This window comes from Chamaea fasciata, unplaced genomic scaffold (assembly GCF_029207755.1).
Source record: "Chamaea fasciata isolate MVZ Bird 193981 ecotype frontalis unplaced genomic scaffold, bChaFas1.0.hap1 SCAF_8, whole genome shotgun sequence".
Taxonomy (NCBI): Eukaryota; Metazoa; Chordata; class Aves; order Passeriformes; family Sylviidae; genus Chamaea; species Chamaea fasciata.
In genome coordinates, this window is record NW_027094093.1 from 1259433 (window position 1) to 1286199 (window position 26767).

At 48.8% G+C, this 26767-nt stretch overlaps 1 protein-coding gene across 1 annotated transcript; it reads right to left on the reverse strand.

Annotated features, from left to right (window-relative positions):
* Positions 1-26767, reverse strand: TWIST2 (twist family bHLH transcription factor 2). Its single transcript, XM_066189218.1, has 2 exons — positions 25992-26767; positions 1-772 (listed from the first exon to the last, which is right to left on the reverse strand). Exon 1 carries the CDS (start codon positions 26501-26503, stop codon positions 26021-26023), a length of 483 nt encoding a protein of 160 aa, XP_066045315.1. The 5' UTR covers positions 26504-26767; the 3' UTR covers positions 1-772; positions 25992-26020.

The window sequence follows — 26767 nt, forward strand, 5'->3', positions numbered from 1 at the left end:
GTAGCTGCATGACATCTTTATTTTTACTGGCAAGAGAAGCAGTATACACAGCGACATTGCAGTGTCTTAGCTCGTTAAAAATATCTCAATAAATAAAACAAATAAGCAACATATACACTGGAACAGAAAATGAAAACAAAAAAAAATATTTAAAAAAAAAGGAAGAAGGGGACGAGCGGTAGCAAATCATGGAGCAATAAAGGAGAGGTGACAGAGTGTGGAGGGCAGTCTGTAATCCAGGCTGTACTTGAAACAAATCATGCAGGGAGCTGGGGGTATGGCAGGCTTTTTTCCTTCTTTTCCTATTTTTGATGAGAGCCTTGGTCCAGTTTTGCCATGACTGTACAAGAAATCAGGGTTGGAATAATAAAAAAAAAAGAATAACACAGTTAAAGGGGAAGTAAAACTCGAACCCAAAGATGCCTTATAAATGTGTTCCTGAATTAAGATTGTTTCCAGAAAAAAAAAAAAATTAGCGATAAAACACCAAACACACAGACAGACAGACACAAAATCCCAACAACAATGAACAACCAGGAATGTTGCTTCTCCTTCTCTCTTTGGTCAGTCATTTTGGGGAGAGATGTTGCAAAGTCTCAGCCCCTTCTCTTCGGTGCTGTTTTGCTGCTCAGTCTAAAATGCTCCACAAGAATTCAGAGCGAGGGAGGTCAAGAGGGGTCTTTTGGACCAGTTTTCTTGAGGTTTTTAAGGTTTCAGAAGCTACAAACTTGGATATATTCCAATTCCACTTCAGTCGCAGACACTGGACAGTCTGGAGAGAAGGAAAAAAAAAAAAAAAAGAAGAGAAGAAAAATAAATACACTGAATGCAGGACATCTTTTTGAAATAGGTTGTGTAGGAAAGGGCTTTTTCCCTACAATTCCAGGCTGTGGCCCATCACCGTATGTTGAATCCTGCCCCTGGTTCCAGCAGCGTGGAGTTAATCCAGGCACTGGGCAAGATCTAGTGTGCCCGGCGCAAGTGGAAGCACAATTCCTTACACTTTTGGATAGACAGCCTAAACTCAGAGTCGGATAGTCTGGTTTGCACTGGAGTTTAAAATGGTAAATCCATGGGCAGAAGCAATGTAGCCCTCCAAACATCACTGAATGCCAGAATGGCTTGTGTTGGAAAGGACCTTAAAGCTCATCTCGTTCCTCCCCCCAGCCATGGGCAGGGACACCTTCCACTGCCCCAGGTTGCTCCAACCTGGTGTGGAACACTTCCAGGAAAAGGGTAAATTTTGTGGGACAAACTCCATGACCCAGCAGTGCCCACAGGATCCCCCATCCTGCTCGGGGCAGGGATGGCTTTGCATTCTTTGCAGGCAAGGTGCTGTTCCTGCCTTCAGAGAAGCCACCTCAGCTCAGATATCAAAAAGCAGATATAATTATTTCCTCCCACTGAGGAAAGCTTCCATTTAGCTGATTTCCTTTCCTTTCCCTCTCCAAGTTATTAATTATCTAATTACAACCACATTCTGCAGACAAGCTCGGGGACTTGTCAGGCTGCCCAGGGCCACTTAGGAAAGCTCCGCCTCTCCCGGTGGTTTGGGGATGCCCACGTCTGACAGATGACAGGCTGACCCTTTCCCCATACAGGGAGGGCTCCGGGAAAGGAAAATAAAATCCAGGGAGGAGGAATATACCATGGAGCAATTTGCTGATTTTTTTTTCCCCCAGTGTGTGGAAGAAAGGGGTGGAGGATGGTCACACGAGGTTTGGCCGTGCCCTGCTCTTCTCTGAATGTGGCTGACATGAAAACGAGGTAAAACCAGATAAAAAGCTCGTCTCGTTCCAGGGATCTTTTAAAATCCCACCCAAGAGCAGAGAGCTCAGCACAAAGCTGCTCCCAGGGCAGAGCTGACGTCTTTAACCCCGGCTGAGACCCCCTGCTCTGGCTGCTGCTGCTGCCCTGAGGCCTCTCCTTCTGGCTGGTTCTTTCTGGTTTCCAGCTCCAGCTGGAGAACTGGGAATTTCACCGCAGCTCCGTGCTAACGGGCTGATTTGCTGTTTTTCTTCCCTGTTATGGTGAGGTGATGGTGACGGCCGGCCCTGTGGAGTGTAGGTGTCCCGGAGCTCTGGAATGACTCTGCCGCATTCCATCTCGTGCTAGTTCCATGGAGCTGGATTGGCTTTGAGGTGCCTTTTCAACCCAAACCGTGCTGTGATTCTGTGAAATTGCGCTGTGAAATCAGGCTCTGAAATCAGACTCCGAATCCAGTTTGTGGTCCTCATGTCAGCAACCTGGCCCCTACTTGCTGCCCTTTGGGTATTGCAGGGGGAAGGATGGGTGGGCCATCCAAGCTGGCCTTGCACACTTCCAGGGATGGGAACTGCTTTCTCCTGGGATTTCTGGGGGATTTCCAAGCATTTCTCTTACACTAACACAGAACACAGCTGTGATGCTCTGCCACAGTGCAGGCCCAGCGCAGCTTCCTCTGTCTGAGGCTTTGCTGATCCTTTTTTCCCTGCTTTGGAAGCATTTGTCAGCCCCACCAGGAGCGTTCCCCATGGATATCATGGGAGCAGAGAGCTGCTGGCCTGATGGAAGGTGGCAGCAAGAGCATGGCCCTGGTTGCAGGAAATTTCACAACAGGTGGCCCAGGACTTTGCTTATATAGGACTGGGAAGGGGTTGGTTACAAAAGGATTGAAATCATTTCCATGACATGGCTGAGAGTGCAAATGAAATGTGAAATGCAGGAAAACTGTTGCAGTTTGTTTGTTTTTTTTTGGTTTTGGTGGGTTTTGTTGTTTTGTTTCGGGTTTTTGGTGGGTTTTTTTGTTTGTTTGTTTTGTTTTTGTTTTTGTATTTTTTTAAGGTAGTTTTTCCAACTTCTTTAAAAGTTGAGAGTGTAGAAAAAGCCTCTGTCTTCAGGGCCTTTTTTGTTTTCTCACCCTACATCCCAGGTACATTTTAGGGTGAATGGGGAAGGAGAAATCCCAAGTGGAGTTGCTTCTTCTTGGAGGTGAGGCCTGAACAAGGTGGGACAGAGCAAACATGTCAAGGGGAAGAAAATGTGGTATTCATAGAATGAATCTGAGAATGGTTTGGGTTGGAAGGTATCAAAGTTCATCCTGTTCCACCCCTGCCATGAGTAAGGACACCTTCCACTATCCCAGGTTGCTCCAAGCCCCATCCTTAAACACTTCAGGGATCCAGGGGCAGCTACAGCCTCTTCGGGCACCCTGTGCCGGGGCCTCACCACACTCACAGTGAGGAATTTTCTTCCTCACTGAATCTCTCCTCTTTTTAGTGTAAAAACTATTCTGGAATAGCCCCACCAGTAACTTCAAGCAATGCTGGGTTACAGCCCAAAAGGCGATGCTCCTGCTTTAGAAGATCGCTAAAATCCCATTCCTGAGCTCAGGGGCCATCATTCCCAGCAGTTTTGGGAATAACTCCTCTAAAAAGCCCTATGGCACAGATTAATCAAAATATCCACAGTCAGGTTTGGACACTTTGCCTCCCAGAACCCCATGGGGTGTGATCCGCTCAAAAACCTCCCGAAATTTTACTGCTTGAGTTGCAAATTTTCCATGCCCAATGGTGATTCCTCTTGCCATTGTTTTTGTTTTCTGGGCGAACAAATGGCCCAGCTGTTTCAGGGTATGGGGAGAGTGGGAACCAGCCATGGTTCAGCATCCCCATGACTGGGAGGACCACTGCTGAAGGGATGCTCCCAAATTATTTCATGGAGTTCTCAGCTGTGCCTGGAGCCAAAATTGACGGTAGCCACTTCACAGAATGGTTTGGACTGGAAGGGACCTTAAAGCTCATCCCATTCCATGGGCAGGGACACCTTCCATCAGACCAGGTTGCTCAGAACCCTGCCCAATCTGGCCTCGTTTAAATTTAAATTGCTCAGATTCGTTTAAATTTAAACTTTTTTAATTTAGATATAAATCTGCTTCAGTTTTAGCCTGTCCTTGTTTAAATGTAAGACCTTTTCATGATTTGGGTGGTGCAACAACAAAAAAAAAGGATGCACCTTGAAACAGCAGAATTCCCTTGATTTTCTGGGGTGCTTCCCACCATGGAAGGCTAAACGCAGCAGAAATCCCTTGATTTTGGGGGTGTTATCAGGAAAGGATAAACCCAGCAGAAATCCTTTCATTTCCATGAACCAGGAAAGGAGGCAGCCCTGGAAAAGGCAGCAGGACCGGGCTGCAAGGCTTCAGAGGGGAGGAAGCAGTGGAGAAAGGAATTCAGATAATTGTGTCCGTGCGAGGGGGTGGAGAGAGGGCCAAAATCAGATCTAATGCTGTGGGTAGGGACAGACTGAAACCAGATCCCCTGGCTCAGGCTGCACTGCCTCTGCTGCTACAAACCCTTATCAACTCTTGAAGTCTCCCAGAGGAAGGGAAAGCCACAACTATGTGCATCTCACAACTGGGAAACTGTCTCAAAACACATCCCTGGCAGAGGTTCATTCCTGAGCTGTGGGGCCCTCCTCGGACCCTTCCTCAGCCAAGGAGAAGCCTCTCTTTGATTCACCCCAGCCTTTTCAGAGCTTGGGGGATTTATCTGCCCATGGCTGGCTGGAGGTGAAACATCCTCCCTGTATCCTGCAGCTCCCCAGTTTGTTATCAGGAGCATTTTGATGGGTTTGTGGCATGAGGAAATGGAGATTGGAGCCTTTTCTCCTCCCCCTGAGGTTGTTTCTCCCTCTCCAGACCCTCTTGTGCATTCACTGAGGAAGGCCCATGGTTTGCTGATGCCTCGTTGTCCTGGAAAAACTGAGGATCCTAAAGAGATGATGCCACAAGAAGCCAAGGGGAGAGCCCCCAGTCACTGGAGCACGATGGAGCATGGCCATGAGGCTGGGGACTGGACAAAAAACTCCAGTTGTGAGTGCTCCTCTCACATATTGTCAGAAATTACTCCATAATTTTGCTTGAAATATTTCCCTCACACAGCTGCAGAAAGAGTTATTGGTATCCACAGAATCCCAGAATGGTTTGGGTTGGAAGGGACCTTAAAGCTCATCCAGCTCCATCCTCTGCCATGGGCAGGGACACCTTCCACTATCCCAGGTTGCTCCAAGCCCCATCCAACTTGGTCTTGAAAGGATAGAACCCTTTGAGAAGAAGAGAGGGATGCTCACCAAGGAGAGGAATTTGATGGCCTCTACCTGTGGGCTCAACAAGTGGAAAAACTTGTCCATTGAGGCCCAAAAGACCTAGAGAGCCAATTTTTCAACATTTCAGGTGGTAGCCCAACTAAAATCAGTCTTGTGGGACTGTGCTCACCCCAGGGAAGAGAAGGGAATGCTGGAAAGAGAAGCATTTTGCTGCTGGGATGCTCGGAGTTGCTCTGTTAGGTTCTGCCTCCCTGCAGCAAAATTCGGGCATGTTTGCCCCAAGGTGCTGTGTCCCTCCCTCGCCAGAAAATTCAAACAAATATAAAATCATCTTTAAACCAACACGAAAAGTAAAAGAGCTTTAAACAGCAAAGGCACATTTCCCTCAGCCCGGCACTCCTCCACAGGCCGAGCAGGGCTGGTGGCAGCTGGAGGAGGAGGAGGAGGAGGAGGAGGAGGAGGAGGAGGCAGGTTTGTGGAAGCCCCTTGTTAAAACCTTGGCAGCACATCGCTGGAATGGCAGCTCGGAATGGCCGAGGGGCGGAAGCCACTAACGAGCAGTGGGAGCAGGGAAAAGCAGCGCTGCTGCCCCGGCTTTTGGGAGAAGCACTGGAGCTGCACGGCTGCCCGGGTGCCTCGTGGGTGGCTCGGAGGAACAAGAACTGAGGGGCACCAGTGGCATGTCCCGAGCCAGGGATGGGGGCAAAGAGGGGCAGGAGGTGGCTCTCATCAGCCCTCCTGGTTAGCAGAGCTCATCATCGCTTTCTTTGGCTCAAATCCACTCCCCCACACAAGCCACAGGAGAAAGGCGTGGAACAGAGCGGGGGAAAGGCGGGGTGTTTTCCTAGTGCAGCTCCAGGGAAATACCCAGGGCTGGGGAGGAGAGCTTGCACAGACACAGCTGTGTCCCTAGAAAGCGGCTCTGAGGCTCACACCAAGGGAAAGAGCAGCCACATCCCACCTTCCTCTGCCTCCTGAGTCCCACATCCTACGGCCCTCTCGGATCCAGACCCAGCTGCCACAGCACTGGCAATTCTGGGCAGGCACTGCCTGAAATGCACGCTCAAAATGGGGCCAAAGCAGTGGCAATGGGTGGAAATCAGGGAAGAGGAGTGGAGTTGTCACAGGTGGCCCATCCACTTCTGCTGAGACGCTCACAATGACAGATCCCACCCTGCACAGACACAACTCGCAGCCCGAGGGAAAATTAAATTTAACTTAATTTAGGACAAAGATGGCAGTCACTGGGACATGGTCTGTGGTCCCCGTCTGCCTCTGCAGGGATGAACACAACTGAGAGATGAACCGGGCTGTGAGAACACGCTCCTGCCTCCACCCTGTTTTAGGAGAGCAGATATTATTGGCCAAAGGGAAACCTTTCCTCCTCCCACTCGGTGCTCCTGCCAAAATAATACAAATTCTAGGAAAGACACCTTCTCTAAAAATAAACATATACATCTGTGGCTTTCTTCTTTTTCCAAGGGAACTCTGTTGGTCTGGCCCGCTCAGCCAGCAGCTCCTCTGCTCTCACAGTTTTCCTGTGTGCAGCTGCAGTTCCCAAACCTCAGCAGCAGCAGCATCCCCATGGGATGCTTGCTCCGGGATTTTCCTACCGCACGGGTGAGACTTTTCCTACTCATTTCCCCACTTTACCTGTCCTTGCATAGATTAAATATTTTGGGAGTGAGTCTGGCTGTACCTGTGGCTGAGCACAAGGAGTAGCAGCCTCAGTTTTTTTTCATCAGTGCAGCAGAAAAGCTCTGTAGTAACCTCTGCTCCTAGGAGTGAATCAGGGGAAGGATGACAACCATCCATTATGACTGACTCAGCTCCGTGGATTAATGCCAGTGGAATTAATAACAACAAAATCCCCCCTGTTTTAAAAGCATCTAGGGTTTAAACTCCTTCTTTCAAATAAAACAATAACAGAAAAACAAAACAGAACAAAACAAAACAAAAAATTGGGGCCACCCACTAAAAAGCAGAGACATAAAATCCACAGAATTCTGTGAGCTTCTGGGAACAATCCATGGGACAGGTACAACTGCCCCGGGAACTCGGGGTGCTTTTTCATGTCCCTGACAAATAGCAGCCAAGACACCTGCGGGCCAGATGTGCACAGCTGTACGTGTGCTGCTGCCTATCAATCCTCGGCTCCCACCCCGCTCCAGATGCTGGCCCTCACAAACGCAGCTTGGAAGGCCGGGCTGGAGCGAGGGAACTGTGAGCTTAGGCATTTCCCTCTTCCCAGAAGTCTCCTCCACACGCAAAGCCGAGCCCTCAGAGTCCCCCTGGCCTGCAGGATGCAAATTTTGGGCAGTCACCCTCAGGGGAAATTTGGAGAGAGACACTGGCATCCCCTAGCTGTGAGTTTTTAATGCCTCTGCATGAGTGACCTGAAGGGGGAGGTATCTCCCCCTTTGTGTTTCAGACCCCAAAACGCATCAACGCCCACCTAGGAACTGGTGTATTCCGGTGTTTATCCACAGTTTTGCCATCTCTCCATGGGCACACGTGTAGAGGATTTTAGTTTTTCCTGCAAAAAGTATGGCACTTGTGCCTACAGCTCTGGGAAGCAAAATCTTGCCTGTCCTGAGTTAGCCTTGGAGATGATTGCTGAAAAAAGATCCTTTTTCTTGGCATTTGGAGCAGGAATGAATCTGCGTTTGCTTCTCAAAACTGCCAGATATGCTGGGGCAGCTTCCCTGAAGCATGGATGGATTTAATCCTGCTTTTGCACTCATGGATCCTCACAGAGCGCCACCAAAAGCCCTCAGTGGGAAGAAGCCAGGAAGATTTCCCATCTCCTTGCCCACTGTGCTCAACGCCCAGGTTTTGGACTCCCATCCCAGGTGACATTCCTAGATGTCTGCAGGAGAAAGGATGCCACTCTGGCATCTTCCCTCCACTATAAGATACACCCTGAAGGTCCCTGAATTCCTCGGTCCCAATTCCCTGGCCCCATCCTCAGTGTTTCCCACATGGCAGGTGTTGTTCCTTGTTCCTCGATAACCACCCCGGCTCTGAGCAATGGAGGTGATTCACTCCCAGGACTTTGGGAAGGGATTGTACCCGGCCAGGTCTCCATCTGGGATTAATCAGCACGGCTTCCTTGAAGTCAAGGGGCCAAATTCTCACTTGGAATAAACCGGCTTAACCCTGCTGCAGTCAATAAAGGCCCTCTGATCTCTTTTTATGGCAAGAATCGCTCAACTCTGTAAAATACCTGGGGTTAGAGGGTGTTGCCCTCGTGAAGAGGGAGCTACATTTTTATACGACAAACAATCCTGCCGGGGGAAGAAGGAGTCCTTGGCATTAAGTGAGCCACTCTGGATTTTGTGGGGCTGGGGTGAGTCGTTGGGATTGGCAGTTTTGGCACCCTGGGAATGGTGACAGTGACTTGGAATCTAAATAGGTGTGATAGGCCTGGCTTGCTCTGCATTCCTTATCTCCTCTGGCACCTACATCAGCATGGCAACAAAATCCACCCTGGTCCACATCACTCCTCAGTCCCACATCTCTTCCAGCCTTTAATGCAAAGACCACACAGTACAGCTGTTTTCCTAAATTTTACAGCTGCTGCCTTCCATGCAGATGGCATTGCCCATGCTTAGAATCACAGAATATCCCGTTTAAACCAGGTTTAAAACTCTTAAACTAGGCTTCTTAAACCAAGCCCTCTGGATTTCAGCCCCAGTCCTCTAAGGTATTGAGCCCCTGGTGTTTAGAATCAGCTCTACACCTCTCTTTCCTCTTTCTCCTCCTCTCCTTGCCAGCCTCTTCCCAAGGGCGTCCTGGGGCTGCCCAGCTCCTTGGGGTCTCTTGTGCAGGGCCAGGGGTTGGTCTTGATGCAGTCAACAGCAGAGTGTCTGTGAATGTCCCCGGGGGCTGCTCAGGGTGGGGATATTTGATCTTTATTTCTGTGGGTTTGGATGCTGCCATCCTCCTCCAGCAGCGTGGTCAGCGCGTACCCCTGGTCCCCATCTGGGCTCTGAGCATCCATGAATCATTTTTCCAAGACACCCAGGAGCAGGATCACTGCCTCAAACTCGACGTGGGGCTGACCAGCTGCTTTATGGGCTTCCTTGAAATTGCTCCATGGGTCATGCTGGGCAGGCAAACCACGAGAAACGGGATAGGGAGCCAGATCTTACTCACAACCTCTTCAGTTTCCAGCCTGGATAGTGCCAGGAGCTTCCCAACCCTCTGCTCTGCTCTAAAAGCCTCCACTGCCATAGATGAACACCCTGAGGGTTTAATTCTCCATCCAATGACTGACCAATGATTTCTAAAATCTTGGTTTATTCTGCTTGCTGTCTGTGCCGCTGCTCCACGTTCTTTTCCTATCAATAAATTACCCCCTTCAGAACTCCCGTGTCACCTTTTCATTGCACTTCTGGATTTTACGGCTTCACGAGAGGTAAAACAAAGTCATCACTTCCCTGGCTGCCCTTTTTCAAAGGGGAGCAAACAGCCTCGCTCCGGCAAGTTCAAATATTCGGAGGAATAAGTGCGCAGAGATGGAATCTCTCTGCTGGAGGAGCAAACAAGTCGGCTTGCCTGTGTTTAGCAGAGGATGTAATCACAAGTTTAATATTTAAATGCGTGCTGCTCACCCCGCTGGCCGGGCTGGGGTTTAGCACATGCTCTGCTGACTCACAGCAGCCCAGCCAGCGACTCCCAGGACCATGATTTGTGAGCGGCGCGCACTCAGCAGCCTAGGAAAAAAGCCCTGGAAAATCGGTTTCCACGGTCTTTTCCAGCCTGTCATGCTGCAAAAGGGCAGATGTGTGTTTTCCTGTCTGCAGTTGTCAGGTTTTTGGGGTTTGGATGATTAAACGAATGGGTTAAGTGGACGCTTTCAGGCGAGTGAGTGTGGCTGACTCAGCTCGGCAGCAGCTGGCTGGTCTTGTTTAGGTTTGCCAGCTGCAAAAGCTGGACTTGTTTGAACCTCGGCGAGTGACCCCTGCGAGGTTCCCGCTGGGATAATAACCTGTGGCCCTGATGCAATCCCTGCTCTGGGGGCGAGCTGGAGGAGCTCTCCGCAGCATCTGCTCCTAACAAAGGCTCCCTGCTCGGATTTTGGCAGTGCTGCTCCTCCCTGGGTCCCACGATGGGCAGAGCTGAGCCGAGCTGGTGCTCCTGGGAGTCAGGGGCTGGCTTGGAAGTTGCTGATGGGCTTCTCTGCTTAGGTTTGCAGCTCAGGGAATCTCAAAATTGTTTGGGTTGGGAGGGACCTCTAAAGGTGGTCTGATCCCGCACCTTCCTCTGGACCAGGCTGTTTTGAGCCCTATCCAAGCTGGCCTTGGATGTTTCCAGGGGTGAAGGGAACCTCTGGTTGATGCTGAACGGCTTTTCTGCTCTGCACGACTGAGTTTTACACACGGTTTTTAGTTGCAGTCCAAGACGTTGAAGTTTGGTATTCTCCAGGTTAAAGCGGCATGTGATATTTGTGAAGGGAGGGAGGCTGGGTGCTACATTTGGTGATTGAAATGAGGGTTTAGAGGCTTGTTTGGGAATCAGACTGAATGCAGGGAGAGAATAGGGAAGCTTGGAGCTGTCTTTGTCTTGAGAAATGTGTTTATGCTTCTTCGAACAGCACACAGAATCATCTGTGATCCCAGATTCAGTTAAATATCTGGGTGTGGAGGATGTCTGGGGTGACTTAATTTAAGAACTTTTCACTCCTCTGTGTGCTTTTTACCCGTTAAAAATGCTTTGGTTTTCTTTTGAAATTTCTAGTTGCTGTTCTTACACAGGCACAGATGGGCCTCATCATACCATAAAATCACGGAATGATTTGGGCTGGAAGGGACCTTAAATGCCATGGGCAGGGAAACTTTGCTATCCCAGGCTGCTTCAAGCCCCATCCAACCCAGCCTTGGACACTTCCAGGAATGGGAAGATCTGTATCTGTACGTGCACTACACATTTCACCCCTAACGCAGCAAATATCGGTGTGAGTGTATACACAGACATTCAGATTAAAGGCTCCCTAAAAGCAGCAGTGATTGAAATCAACACCAATGAATGAGACAATCTTCCCTGAAGCTGGCAGAAGAAATGCAAATGCTGGGCCACACTTCCCTCCTGGAAGTGCACGGATGCACCCGACAGGAAACTTAACCTGACATCCCACACGGTTTGGCTGAACAAAGTGATCTCTGCCCTCTCCATACTTATTTATGTTTTCAGTTGACTGCATAATCTGGCCCTCTAGAAAGTCCCTTCAGGAGGTCATGCAGCTGAAATAATAGCTAATAAATTTGTAAAAAATTATTTCAGACTTATTAAATGCTTTCTTCCTTCCTTTCCAAGTGTTTGCTTGCTGTCCCAAACTAGGTAGGGCTGGAAAAAGGAGGCTGGCAGGACTGTGCCAGCTCCAGAGACCTAAGGAGAACTGCTGGCATTGCTTTTCCTTGCAGAGATATCCTCATTCTGCTCCCATCTCGTCACTTGGCATCCACCTCTGCTTTTGGGATGGCCTTAAGTCCAGAGGACGAGGCCCTTGGACTTCTCCAGTGTTGCACCATCCAAATGGTTTCCATCTCTGCTCCATTAATCATGGATTGGTTTGGGTTGGAAGGGACCTTAAAGATCTTTGAGTTTATTCCTCCCAGTGCCTGGTTACACAAGCCAGGCCCTGACTGCAGGAATTGGTGATTTGTGTCTGCTCTGAGGGGATCTGCTCCCCTTTTCCATGGATACCAAGATTCTCCTGTCTGCACGGGCTGGGCATAAAGGGTTTAATTTTTGGGGACTCACTGCCTGGCCCCCGGATGAGATCCAGCCAAGTCATCTTGTTGGCTGAGCAAGGAAATGCCTGTGGGATTTTCCTTCCCAGGAAAAGGAGCTGAGGCCTAGTCCAGGGACCAGACATGGAGACAGCCCAGGATGTGTCGGGGCAGCTCTAAACCAACTTGTGCCATCACTGGGACTTGAGCTGTGTATTCCAAACTTGACCGTGCTGCTTCGTCCCCACTGATGCTGCTCTTGTGTGTTAGGGCTTTTAGTTTTCCCAAGAGACCCAAAAAGTAACTAAATGATAAATGTTGCTGGATATGAGTTTAGGCTGGAGTTCTCAAAAAGATCAAGAAAACTTGGTGTCTTTCAAAAAACTGCCAGCTCTGGAGGGGGCCTAAATTTCTTTGGCTTCAGTCTGTTCATCATCAACCCCAACAGATTATTAACTCAATTAATCAGTTAATGTAGTATTTTTAATAGAGTAAATTTCCAGCCTTTGGCTTTTAAGTAGAAAAGCTTGAGCACATAATGTTTGAGTTCTAAACTAGCAAAAAAAAAGAGCTTTAAATACATTTTCTGGAATCCTGTCTCAGTTCATGTCTGATTAGGGCTGGAAATTGCCTTGGAATGGGGAGGAACTTGAGGAAAATTACTCCAAGAGGTATTTGGGCCTGAATTATCCATCAGCACTACTCAGGCAGTTTTTCCTGCCCTGAGTTTTACATCTGTGAGCTGACCAGAACAGTGACTTTTATTTTTATTTAAAGCATCCCCATCCCTACAAAAACCTCTGGTGGTTTGTGAACCACAGCTCTGCTGATTTAAGTCACGCCTAAATATTTAATGTGAGCCTGATTTATGCTGGAATTGCTTGCTCATCAGCTTTCCCCTAATCAGTGGGGTTGTTGGGGCTCTCCAGCCCCCCTTGGTCACTTTGCAGGATCCCACTCGAACCGGAGGCCTTGGGATGGCTCCGGCCCAAGTGACCTCTTCAGGATCCTGGTGCAGAATTCTCCTGGTGGTACCCTGAGATCAGCAGATGCTGGCCTTTCTCTCAACTCCCACTCAGTGCCTCGAATCCCAGGGAAAGCTCTCCTTCCGCTGCTACACCCTCTGCTTTGAAGACAAAAGATGATTCAACAAGATATTTGAATTGGGGTTGGGGGGGGGGATGGTTCAGCTGCATTCCAAAACTCACAGGCCTTCCAAAGCTGGAATTAGGACGTTTCCAAAGCTGGAATCAGGACATTTCCATGTACAGCCTGCCCTCTCCAGAACTGCCCTGGCGCTGATGTATGGCAAGACCCTCAGCAAAGCTAACTCTCCTGTTTGCAATTCTTCTCCCAGCCCTTCCCCAGTTAGGCTGAGGTGTCCTTTGCTTCGCAAAAGCCCCAAAAAAGCAGCCTGAACATAAATGATTTGGGATCATAATGGATGTGATGAGCCTGTGCAACTCCAAAGAGAGTCTGGGTGCACCAAGTGGCTGCCTGTGGAACCAGAGTCCCGCAGATATTGGTTTGAGCTGCATTTTATTTTATTCATGGCACAGCTCCTCTCTGCTTCTTTGGGAAGTTATTCCCCGCCTTTGCTGCCTGGAGCAGATCCCAGAGAGAAGCACAGCCTGCTCTCTTCATTATCTGCCCCACTAAAACCTCGTTTTTATTTCTCTCCTCCCTCCTTAGGTCACTTGTTTTGGGTCACTTTATTCTCAGTTCTGACCCCACGGCAGGGTTTTCCAGCTTTGTTGCTTCTGTGACTCAGGAGGGATGTTTTGCTCTCCTTTATTAGTTTTTCTAGCCAGAATATAAGAGGTTAAAACACTTTGGAGAAGCTTATTCTGTATTTACAGCTGAGGTAGGTTTCTAAATCAACAGTAGGTTGTGTATTGGAGTGACTCACAGAGCTGCTTAACCTTTTTCCTTCCGTTTTTGTCCCTCTCCAAATCTGAGGCGCAGCAACATCTGCAATTCAGATCTCTGAAATGAGAAGCTGTGGAAGGAATATAAAAGGGCTCGATGTAAATCCAGCCTGGTGGCACGTGAATCCCTCCTCTCTGCCAGCAAGGTCCCGCCTGCTGGGGAGGTGACAAGGTGGGCACTGCAAATGCCGACGTTTGCTTTTAGGAGGGGAAACTGAGGCACCATCCAGCAGGCAAAATTGCAGGGCAAGGTGGTTTTTTATTCTTTTTAGAAGCTACAAGGACACTGAGTTTAGGCTTTGTTATTTTGTGACTGCGGTTTGTGTTTTTGTTTGGTTTTTTGAGGTTGGGCTTGAAAATTGGTTTGTTTAATTTAAAGCAATAGGAAAAGAGGAGGAGTGTAAGGTGTGATGAATGAATGATGAATGGTTTAGGATTTTGTAGGGAGATGAAGTCAATTGTTTGCTCAAATTAATGAAAAAATGTCAAGATAAAAGTGAATGAATGAACGAAAGTGAACTAATGTGGGTTTTAGGTGAAAATGCCAGGAAAGTGAAAATAAATAATGCATGTCCAGTGAGATGAGCCCAGGGTGAGCTGTGGGTGCAAGGAAAGCAAAACCCACTGCTGCCATCCCATCCAATGGTCCATGGTCACAGAAGAGGTGTCATCCTCTCAGTTAGCCCAGAGGCTCTGGTGGGAAATGTCCCCACAAGGGGCATCAGCTGGGAAGAGCCCCAGCATCCATGCCTGCCAAAACCAGCGGGAAACAGGCTGGGAGTGAAAAGGGCAGGTGGGAGCAAGCTGGGGGCTCCTTCCTCACCCATCACCTCTGCACCTTGCTGTGCTTCAAACCCCCTTTTTCCAGTGTAGATTACAGACCCCCCCTTCTTCCTTAGCAGCAAAGCAAGCCTGGGACTTTTCAACGCCCAAATCGTGACCAAACCTCTGCGTTTCCCCTTCCCAGCAGAATTTGGCTACTCTCTTCTAAGGAACCCGTGGAATCTCTTGGATTTTGGGGTTTGTCCCTCTCCTCTCCCTGCCCCAGGATCTTCAGGATGGTCCTGCCAGCTCTCCTGTGCAGTTTTTTGGGGGTCTCAGCTGGGTCTAGGCCTGTGCTGACGTGAACATCTCTCTGGGGTCCAGCTGCTCCTCATGTCCCCCAATCTTTAGATTTTTAAGAAATCCAGTCCCTCAAGGAAGGGCAGATGCTTTCTGTGGGTGCCAGCAGCTCTGGAGGATGCTTGTCCTGCAGGATTGGGGCTGACCTGGGAGGCCTGAGAGGTTTCACTTTCCTTGTGTTTGGGCCACAAATTGCCTTGCCAGCTCTGTGCAGTTTTTCCCTTATGAAAGGAGTGAGCTGCCCAACCGTCTTGGAGTCATCTTTTAAAATTTGGGTTGTTTATTGAAGTGGCTGTTGATAAAGGAATGGAGTAGACCTGTGCTTTTTGTGTTTGGAGCTAATTTAAATTCTCCTATTAAGAGGAGGACAGGGCAGGGTTAATCACACACTCTGGAAAATACAGCAGAGGAATGTGATTTTTTTTTTTTTTAAGACTTTTTCTATCAGAAAGGCAGCTGTGACTGCAAGGTGGAAGCACCTCTGGTGCCACACTCTGCCCTTAAAATAAATAATCTGGGAGTCTGCTCTCCTGATGATCACTGATGTGGGATGTGCCCAGTGCAAAATTTGGTTCCTCCTTTTCTTGGGCAGTGAGACAGCTCCTGGCTGCTCCCAGATATTCCATGTGCTCCCTGTTAGAACACACAGGAGGTGTTCCCCTTGGATGCAACCCCAACCCCACCTGATTTGTTATTTAATGCAGTTTACCCTGCCCTCTAGTGCCAGCAGGTGCTGAGTCAGCAGCTCCTGCGGTTTTCCACCTTTCCCATCTCCCAGCCTGGGAATGTGCTGCTGCTGGGGCTGTCAGGGTGGGGAGAGATGAAGAAATCTGGCCAGAAGTGTTTGTGCGCCGCCGGGACGTGTGGGGAATGGGTACCTCAGTGCAGCTTTGGAGTGAGCACGGCTGCTCTTGGAAGGACCTTTCGGAGATGTTTGCAAGGAAAATGAGCTTTGTGGGGGAAATGGGAATACACGTGGCAGGCTGTGCGAAGGGAGGCTTTGGAGGCCAGGAGGTTGTTTCAGTGATGAGCTTAAAATGAAATCTTCAAGCCTGGGAAGCGCTTGGAGATGCAGGGGACAGGGTAACACCTCGAGACAGATCTCTTGCTTTTCTCTTGAAGGAAAGGGGGGATAATTTTGTGTTTAAGAAGACATCTGAGAGCCATCTTGTCACCCTCTCTGCTGGGAGGGGAGGCTTCCCCAGCCACATCAGTGCTCCCCACACCCCCTCCAAGCCTATCACACTGCACACCCTCCTTCTGCTGTGACCCTCCTGCTATTTTGAAGACCTCATCAGACCAAAGTTTTAGAATTTGGAGTGCAAGACCACTCCTTGGTGCCGGCTGCCGGGCTGGGTGTCCCTCCAGCCGGGCAGGACGAGACCCGCCACAGCTTTTGCACAATTTCCTGCATTATTTCAAGCCATCAGGAAGGTCCAGCCGTGCATGGGAGGGGCAAGCAGGGCTTTGGTACGCGAGCAAAAATGGAAAAACAGCCTTGGATAAGTCTCCCCCTCCTCCTGTCCCCTCGTCTTGGATCTGAAATTGGGGAAAGGTGGGGGGGGGGACACCAGAACAACACCCCAAGCCTGTGAGGTGACCCCTGGTTTTGCTGTGCTGACGCCGGCGGAGCTGTTAGGGTGGGTTTGTTTCTTTAAGGTGTCTCCCAAAGGGAGGATCAGCCAAATGCGATGTGGCAGCTCTGGTAACTCCTCTTGGCTTTCAGCACGGCCCTCGCTGATCACACAACTTGCTAGTGAAGAAGGTACAGCTGTCCAGGCCTTGGCAGGCATCCCCACCCTCCGCTCGCTGCCAAATCCTCACTTGCTTTTTTATAAAAATTCTTAAGTTTCCTAAGAGAATGGAAATGGAGCAGCCTCATCTGCCTCCCAGCCCCATCCAATGCCTCCTGGACCTGCTGGAGTATAGCCTGGAGTCCCTACATCCCTTCGTGGTGCTGGGATGTTGGCAGCCAGGGAGAGGGAGAGCCCAAATTCCAGGGCTCCTGTCCTGCTCGGAGGGGCTGGGTGGGGGACCAGGGTTAAGGGTTGGGGTCCCAGAAGAGCCTGCACAGGGCTGGAGCTGTGACTGGGGGTGGTTTGGCGTTCCTGTCTCGGGCATTCCCAGCTCCCATGACCGCTGTGAGAAGGTAACCAGCTGGAAGTGGGGGTAAAAGCGAGCTCACCACTGGGCCAACAACTCTCCTGAGTTCTTCCCTGGTTGTGCCGTGGCTGCAGGGCTGGAAGTGCCTCATTACCCCTGTTTGCACCTCAGTGGAGCAGCTCCAAACATCCAAGTCCCAAACTGTCCCAGCAGCCAGAACCCCTGAAAAGCTTCAGGCATTGATTTTTGGCCTGGGCTCCCTGTGACAGATCCAGGAAACCTTCATCTCCTCCTCTGCCTCTTTCAGAAATGACACAAAGCCTACTGGTTTTTGGAATATTTTAGCCCTGTGTGCAGTTTTAAGGATGTGTCTGAGCTACAGAGGAGCTGCAAGGCGGCCTGAGCAGTGCAGTGGATGAGTAATTCAAGGGGGGGGGGGGCGGGGGAGCCTATGTGTTTCCTCTCCAGAAAGAGCTTTTTTGGATCTTCAAACAGCACCAATGTGGCTGTAGCTGTGTGAGAGGCTGTGCAGTAGCATTTCAGAGAAAGATTAAGGAAAAACAGCACTGGGGGACAAAGATACATTTCGCAGCTGGTGAAATGATGGCATTAGGAAATAGCTCTGAACGTGCTCTAAACAGGAGTTTATTTTCTGGAAGAGCAAGGATGAGTGGGCAGATCTAAGAGTTGTCCTTAGGACTTGTACATGTACCTCAGGCATTGCAGTGAGCAGGAAAACCTTGATAATTGCAGCAGAAAATGAGCCAGTGATGAATATGAGAACAATAAACCAGTATGAAAAAGGGGGAATAGATTTGCAGACTGTTGTACTTAAGGCCAGGCGATTTTCTCTCTGATTCTGACATGATTATCCTGAAAAATCTTGTGATTCCATGAATTGACTCTGACATTATTAGCCGGAAAAATCTTACGATTCCATGAATACGTACAGCTAAGGAATAGCTAGAATTTTCAAAGCTGTGTCTGCTTCCCTCGGCAACTTTAAATTATTTACCTTTTCCCACTCGTTGAGAGTGAAAGTATTGCCTGGGTTACAAAATAACGGCGCTTAGGAGGAAAACTTCCAGATAAACTCGGTCCTATTGAACATCAGCGTGTTTTGGGCTCCCAGTTCTGTACTCTCAGCCCTCTGGGCACATGACATTGTGCTGGGGGCACCTGGAATTGTATTTTTGGTGTGACAGGGTCTTTTTGAGGTGCTCTCCACCACCAATTTCCCTGACATGAGCAGGGAAAGCAGTGCTGAGTTATTCCTTTGCACGCGTTATAATGAGAAATATTGATCCTTAGGTTGTTTGATTTTAAAGTTTCCAAGGGGATCACTGGAAAGGGATCTCTGGTCTCCCCTTTTCATGAGGTGCAAGCTGATTTAAACAGTTCAAAAGCCTGAACCTCTTCTCAGTCCCAAAACCCGAGTGCAAACTCATCGCATCACGATGGAGGCGAGAAAGCGGCCGCTCCACCGCACTCCAGTCCCTTCCAACAGCAAATATTTCAGCCCCATCTGGTATAAAATAGATTATTTAGTGCTGGCAATCCCAGGGATCTCTCATATGTCCCCTTTTGTGGTCAGGGATGAAAAAGCCCTTGTAAAACGTCGGGGGTTTTCCATGCACAAACCCCCACGGCGCTGGAAGGGAGCTTTGGAGATCGCGGGGCCATGCCTGGAGCATCGCGCTCGCAATTACTGCAGCAGAAAGGGCTTGGTGCTATCAGAAATTTCCTGGGCTGATCAGGCAAAATAATTAAGCAAACTAAATTAAAATATGCAGGATAGCCATCTTATCCAATGTGCAAAAATACAAGTTAATATGCTGCGTGCAGTGTGCTTTTTTAAAAAAAACTGTGTTATCTCATCCGGCCTGTTTTTATCATGTGGTTTTATGCCCTGGTTTCTCACTGGGAAATTTCCTTGGGGGTGATTCCCTGGTATTCCCAGAGGCATTGCCATGGGTGAAAATGCTCTGCTTCTGTGTAGAGGCTCAATTCTTGACACACATCCCATGCTCTGGAGCCCACTGATGAGCGAGCTCACCTGTGTGTTTGGGGGAAGAAAGACTCAAACTCACAAGAATTGGCATAAAAGTTCCTGTGGGATGAATTTTGGGGGGTTGTGGTGTGGAGGTGGTGATGGGCTTCCCGGTGGGATACACATGAGAAGGACAGGGAGGCAGGTGCACAGCTGGGACAAATTGAAAACCTGTTTTACCCATTCAAATCACTTTGATTATTCGGTCATTAATAAATTTCGTGTCATCTCTGTCCTGGCCATATTCAGGGTGAAATTTTTTGAGCTGCAGGGCAAGCGTGGTCCTGACAGCACCCGTGGGTGATGGTACAGGGGTTTCTGGTGGGCCCAGGTGGGTTTTGTGCCGATCGATAAAACTATAAACTCCTTTCTTTTCTTTAAAAAGGTGGTTTATCCTCAGTTACCAATGCCAAGTTGTTTGCTGGGAAGCATATCCCTGTTTGTCTTCCTCCTGAGTCCACAGGTTTTTTTGTTTTATTCCTCACATTTCTGAGCTTCTCCTCCCAGACAGGAATTCTGCCTAAGGAGCCACATCACATGGAGAAGTTTCACTGTGGTGAGCATATAATTTGCCATAAGGGTCAGCCTGAAATGTGCTTTTCTGTGTCTCTGGCAGGTTAATTTTGTAGAGGAGCTTGGTTTTGGGGACAATGGGTGTGGATGCCTTGGAGAATCCCCTCAGCCAGCTAAAATACTGGTTTTTCTATGAAAGCTTCTCCCTGTCTCCATCCCACCCTAGTGAATTTTCTAAGCTGGATTAACTAAGTATTTTTAATAGGAAGCTCAGCTGTGATTCCCCCATTTCAAGCAGAGCAATTTGGTTTATTTACATTTAGGCACAAACATATGATTTTTTTAAAGGAGGCCTGAACAGCTGAAACTGAGGGCATAATCAGATAAATAGCTGCACGAGGATTTTTGGTGGCTAAACTCACCCAAACCCCAATTCATGCGTTTTAAAGCATGTGTTTGGCAGGTCTAACATCTCTTAAGGAAATGCTTCTTGGGGGATGGCAGCTAACAAGGCAAAACTATCTTATTAGGAATTCAATTAAAGCTAGGCCAGGCTTACTGGATCTCTTCCAGTAAATATATATCAAGCTGAACCCGTAGACATCTGTCTCTTCTCTCGCCCCCACCTCCTCCTTTTTCTGTTTTCCAAGCTGTGGTTGAAAGGTGGAGAGGAGATGGGAGGAAGAGGAGGGCCTGTCGCTCACCGTAGAGTGCAGGGCGTAAGGATTATTTTCTGCTTTGGTGTCTGACCACTTTTGTGATCTGGGGGAGAGCAGATCTGCCTCAATCCTGTGCCTTGCCAAACCACAGGTGTAAAAAAGAAAAAAAAAAATTAAAAATCCCAAATCACATAATTATAACAAAGAGAGGTTGGATCCCGGTTGATCCCAGTCCCCGGGCCCTGCCAGACACCCCCTGGCCGCTGGTTTGGGAATGAAGAACCCCTGCCGCCTTTCCTGTGCTCGTTTTGTAGTATTAGTTCAACACACCTTTTCCAGTCAAAAGGCTCCGGCCACGGGGAGAGCCACCCGGAGAAGGCAGGGAACAAATCCGGAGAACTCAGGGATCTAATGGCCACTTTCAGCCCTTCGTTATCAACAGGGCTTAGGAGCTGCTGCTGCTTTTTTAACGTTTTAATGGGAGCGGTAACCAAACCTCCCTGTCCTATTTGTACCCTTCTTCTGCAAGGAACCTGTCTCCAAATTCCTGGCGCTGCTTCCCTTGATGTGATAGAGAACGACTGATTTTATTTCCTGCCCCTCCGCCCCATCCCCGAGGGAAAACCCTCCTTACTGCTGAACACTGAAAACCTTGGGCTCTGGCTGGCAGATCACAAATAAAATTCAAAGAGGAATCCTCTGTTTTACCCCCCCCCCCAAATCCCCGCTCTAAGGCAGGAGGAGAAGAACATGCCCAAGAGCTCCCAGAGCCCTGATTCCCACGTCTTTGCTGCACGGCTGGCAGGAGAAGGACAAGGACATTGGCGCTGGGGGGGGACTGGCTGGGCCTGGTGTGGAAGTAGTTAAAGGGATGGGTCTGAGGGCAAGGGCTGCCTTGCCTTGATTTATGGGCTGGCTGAGTTAATGTGCTCTTTGTGTGTGATTAGTTGTTATTGCTGAGTGGTCATCTTCCACAACTACAAATCTAATTAATGCCGGGGTGCCAAGTGTTGGTTTGGTGTTTTGTTGTTTTGGTGTTTTGTTGTTTTTTTTTTGTTTTTTTTTTTTTAATCCCTGGCAAATATTTCTACTGTTTTAATTCTTGAGAACTAATCAATTAGTACGAGTCTGCTAATATCCAGCTGGATGGTTTCTTAGTTTTCCTCACTTCCAAATTTGCCTCAAGAAGGGAATCAGGAGCTGTGGTGACTTTCCGAGCAACCCACCGACGTGTCTGGTGGGATCAGCAGCTTGCAACGAGCAATCTGCTTTTTTTTAACCCCCCGCCCCCCTTCCCAGTTTTCTGCAAAACCTTGGAAGAGGGGTGAAAAAGCTCCCTGAAATATCTGCTTTCCCCAGGCAGCTGTAATTCCCTGACGGCTTTTCCAGCTCGCTCTGTGTTCCGGGGTTCTGGTGCCATCCCTTCCCACGTTCGTGGCCTCATCAAACCCTTCCTGCAGCTCTCCAGCAAGACATAAATTCTGGAGGTTTTGGGCTCGGAGCTTTCAAAGTCACGCTGAAGCACATGGAAATGATTCTCAGGGCTACGGCTATAAAAATGATGATATTGCCGGGAGAAAGAGTGACATGAAATGTCCCCAAAAGAGATCTCAGCGATGGTTCCAGGATCTGTCCCAGCTCTGTAGGAGCCCGCTGTGATCTCCAGGGCTCATTTATCACTGCTACCTACAAGCGCAGGAAATATGCCCCCAAAAAGCACTGTAGATAGGAATGTGAGGGGAGGCTGCTCAGGAGAAGCGTTTCAATCTCTCCCTTTGTTTTAATGAGGATGCTTTTAAAATTAGGGCTGCTCTGCAGAGCTGAGCAGTGTGAGGATGACTAATTTGGAGACAAATTAGGTCCACTTAGCCGAAATGTCTGCCTCGATTGTTCCCTTAATGACCCTTCAACGCACATCTCTCCCGATAGGACTTTCACCGCAGCTCTGCCTCCAGAAGATTAAGTAATAACATGTTTTTACCACTTTCCTAAGCGCTCCTTCGGACCTGATCCAGCGTTTTTCCCTCCGCCATGCATGTCTCCAGCTCTTTCTGATGGCTAATTCATTTATTTGCGTCTAGCCCCCCGGCAGATTTGTCTCTTTGCGTGTCTCCTTCTCCGGGGCATTTCCCTTGCACCCTCTTTTTCAAAGATCCCTGAGCCTGAGCGTTTTTTGGCTGACTGCAGCGTGTTTGGTGTCTGCTGGGTAACAGATTTATCCTTTCCCAGGGAAAGACACGAACGTAAACAGAGGATCGAAAATGCATTTTGCTGGGCTTTTTAAATGCGCTGAGATGAAACCCCCACCCCTCCCCGCCGCTACAAGGCTATTAATGTAAATACCAAACTTTACAATCCTTCCTGTCAAGGAAACTTATTTACATTTTTTGAAGGATGCGTATAAAAAAATGGGGCTTTTGGGACAAAACAGGGCTTCGTTCCAGTGTCACTACACCCCCAGTTAACTGTGCTGCTCTCAGACACTATAGAATTAGGTTTTGTTCCCAGGGCCAGCAGAGATAACATCTGTTTGCTTCTTTAAGGAGAAAATGAAATAGGATGCTGGTGTTTTATACTGGAAACGAGCCCTGCGAGTCTAAAGGGGCGATGGGATGAGGGCTGTGGATCAAACACATGCCTTAAACCTGGTTTCTCCAACATGAAAAAGGTGGGAAAAGGGGTTCCCAGTGCCAGTGCCAGCCCAGGAGAGGCAAAGAGCTCATCCCCAGTGGATGGGAAGGAGCAGCAGACTGGTCATACTGGTGCGGTGCCCTGGGCTGTGTTTTCCTTTACACGTTGCTGCTGGTCCTGCCATCCCGGCTGGACAGGTTTTTTTCCCTAGTAAAAGGAATATCAGCAAACATACTGTCTTTTTTTCCTGATTTGCTCTTTTCAGTTTAGAGCCTGTGGAACATTTCGAAAGCAAAAGGGAAAGGTGGCTGCAAGGGGAAGAGCGCAGGTGCCAGCGGTGAGGATGGGGAGATTTCGGGGGGAGGAAGGCTCGGCTGAAACATCCCACTGCAGTCCTAGAGATGCAAAAGCTGCGCCTGTTTCTCCTGCAACTCCTGGAGTCAGTCGTCTGGAATTCCGTGGAGCAGAACAGGAAAAGGTCTCGTGGCCAGGGGAGCGGGCAGCAGTGACCTGCTGGCGTTCGCAGGGGCCAGGTGGCATTTTCCCAGTTCCCAAGGCTCTGATTTTCTAATCAAACAGCTCCTCTGATTTCTGTTTTGCTTGCAGCCAGAGGGGATTGAGTGTCCCTCCAAGGAGAAAACCTTTCCTTGCTTTTCTTTCCCTAAAACCCTGGGAAAAGGGAGGGTGGCAGCCCAGCCTGAGCGATGCTCACCCCACGTTTGCAGTTCCTACTCCCTAGGAAAGGCAGGCACTGATCCCAAACCCACATAGCAAATTCTTAGGGATTTTTTGTCCACTGAGGCAGCACACGCTGCTCCCCTCTTACCCATAAAAAGTCCCACCACCCAACTAAACTTGCCTGTTTTCAGGGGTTTCTTGAGGACCTCGTTGTAGTTTTATATTTTATTTTCTGGCAGCCCTAATTTCTGTCGCCATAAACGATAGAATTTGACACCGCACCGCATCAGGCCATTTGTCAACAACCTTTTCAACAGTCCAACCACACGCGTGTTCCTGCACAGCACAGGCACAGGGAAAGGGGGAAAGTTTGGGATCTTCCTCTGCAAGAGCCACCTTGGAGCACAGGGTTGGAGACTGGGTTATGGCGAAGGCGCTGAATTCTGATTTTTTCCAAATCAAACCAAAATGTGCCAGAGTTTGCTCCTGCATCATGATTTTTCCATTAAATCCTCACATTTTTTGGGGATAGGACAATCTGAGCACCTATCTATAAAGTCTGCCTCATCAGAGCAATGTTAATAATAATTTAATCAATGTGGTGTGTAAAATGCAGTTTAAAAAAGGCAGATTCTGCCCTGCATGGTTGTGTATTAGATAACGGATTTCCAACCATCCTGGGCTAATGGCAACACATCATTTGGGAAACAACAGAATCAATGCATTGTTCCAGCCCAGCACTTTCCTATTCAGCCAATCTAAACTGCTGAAGAAATATGTGTTTGGGACATTTTACATCTGGTTTTGACAAGAAGCCTGGGTTTTTGTGTGGGGTTTTTTGTTGTTTTTTTTTTTTTTTTTTAAATCTGTTTGCTGCAGCTTTTTGCCAGATTAGCATGGGAAAAGGCTCCCTGTTTTATAAATGGAGGGTTTAGCTTTTGAAAAATTCACACAGTTCTGGATTTTTGCAGTTGAAATTGGGGCACGACATGCAAAATATAAGAATGCCAGCGATGGCCGCAAACACCACAACAACAGTGTTACCTGTTTAAATAAAGCTAAACAACAGGCAGCTTGTCCAATGGGTAGAATAACCAATTTTGAGACGTTTTTTCATATTTTAGAGAATCACTAGAAAAGCTTAATCCAGCAAAAAGTGAAATTCCAAACCATTTCAGGATGCAAGTGAAACATTTACATCTAAAATGATTTTCAGTCTGGTTTACACCACTAGTAAGTCCTGGTTTCACATTTTTTAGCTTTTTGAACTGAGGCACTGCAGTTGCATCAAGTTTTTGCCTGCTTCTGTATTTTATTTATTCAAACAGGCCGTGCATTGCTGTCTGAACAAAGATGGATTTGCTTCTTTGGACAAGCCAGGCCAATGGGTTGGGATAAACTTTCCTCTTCAGCTCTGCACACGATGAAATTATTTCATTTTTACATCACAAGGGTGGCGGGGGAAAATGTCCTTTTGGAGTGTTTGCTTGGTGAAATGGGTTTGTGGGCTCTGTTTTATGTACGGAGCCCCAGACAGCGCCTGGCCAGACCCAAACTCCGGCTGACACAACGCAGAGCTGCTCTGCATAATTAGCTGGAGATGAGGGTGTTATTAAAAGGCTTTTCCCCCCCCCCTCCTTTCTGACTGTTTATTCCTCCCTCCCTGAATATTACAAAGGCAGCTGAAGAGGAAGTAGTTTTCTGCTAATGGAAAGCGACGAGGAAGAGTTTGGTGTGGAGAGTAAATAAGAAACTGCGCCTCACATCAGCCGTGCTTTACTGTCACTTTGGGGAAGGGAAACTGGACAAACCCGACAATTTAGCAGAGTTACTCCTATGTCTGTTTGCTTTTTGCCATGTGAGGAGGAAGGGGCACAGACCGAGACTGCAGCCGACATCTGCTGCTCGTTTCTTTTAAGAGAAACACAACCTGGGGCGAACTCGTCGCCCAGCCCCGCGTGCGTCCTGTCGACCCCCTGGCCTCCTAGCCGGGAGGGGATGCAGCCACCACAGGGCTCAGCACCGGGGTTTTTGGGGGGCAGACACCCATGGAATGGGGCTGCAGCTGTTTTGGATTCCCTTGTCAGCCTGTTGTGCTCATCACCTTTTCCTCTCCGAGTCCTTCTCTGAAGCAGCACTTTCTGGCAAATCTCACTCGGTGACGGTTTCCCCTCTGCCCCTCATCATCCACCTCGCATCACCAGCCCCCTCTTACTCCACATTCCCACAGAGCAAAAGCATGCTGATTATTATTTCCACCCCCCTGTCCCCACTGAAGATTTGGGGCATATCTCATTTTTGCCTTCCTGGAAGCTCCATTTATTTGAATTTCCACCGGTGCGGGGGGGAGCGGGAGGAACTGGACATGCCTACGCTGCCCTCCAGGTCGGTGACCCCAAACCCATCAGCATCCCCAGCATTCCACCAAGGGCAAAAGGAAGGAAACAGACCCAGAGCATCGTCCAGAAGAAGAGAAATGGGTACCTACCCCTTGGGCTGGCCCGGCCCGGGCGGTGGCTAGTGGGAGGCCGACATGGACCATGCTCCCTCCATCCTCCACACGGAGAAGGCATAACTGAGCCTCTCATGAGCCACGTAACTGCAGCTCGTCATCTTACTGTCCATCTCGTCGCTCTGTAGCACCTGGTAGAGGAAGTCTATGTACCGTGCCGCCAGCTTGAGCGTCTGGATTTTACTCAGTTTGTCAGAGGGCAGCGTGGGGATGATTTTCCTCAGGGCAGCAAAAGCTTCGTTGAGCGACTGAGTCCTCTGTCTCTCTCTGACGTTGGCCAGGATCCTCTGGCTCTGTAGTTCTTCGTAAGATTGGGAGCTGGGACTGGACTTTTTCCCCCTCTTCCCTGGGTTGGGGCTGCCATCTTCGCTGGACTTCTTACTGTATCTTCTCTTCCTGCCAAATCTCTTTGGCTGCCTTTCCAGCTCCTCTTCACTGGTCCCCAAGCTATCCACAGGGGAAACAGGAGAACTGGAGCTTTCTTCCATGCTTTCTGCAAGAAGGGGAGGGGAAGAGCCTTTCCCCCCCTCCTTATGTTATGTGAGTGTGTGTATGTCTTAAATGTGCTTTAAATTCCTGAGACAGATCCTTTGGAAAAACAGGAGGACTCTTTTTTTCTTTTTTTCCCCCCCTTTTTTTTTTTTTTTTTTTTTTTGCTGACCAAACGTTTTCCAGGTTGCTTGAAGGGCTCTTATTTCAAGGACCGAGGTTGTGTAAAAAAATTGAGGTCTTGGAGAGAGGAAGTTATTCTA

Bases quoted from the DNA above. Each gene is read 5' to 3' on its own strand.
- TWIST2 (XM_066189218.1), bottom strand. From the start codon at position 26,503: ATGGAAGAAAGCTCCAGTTCTCCTGTTTCCCCTGTGGATAGCTTGGGG.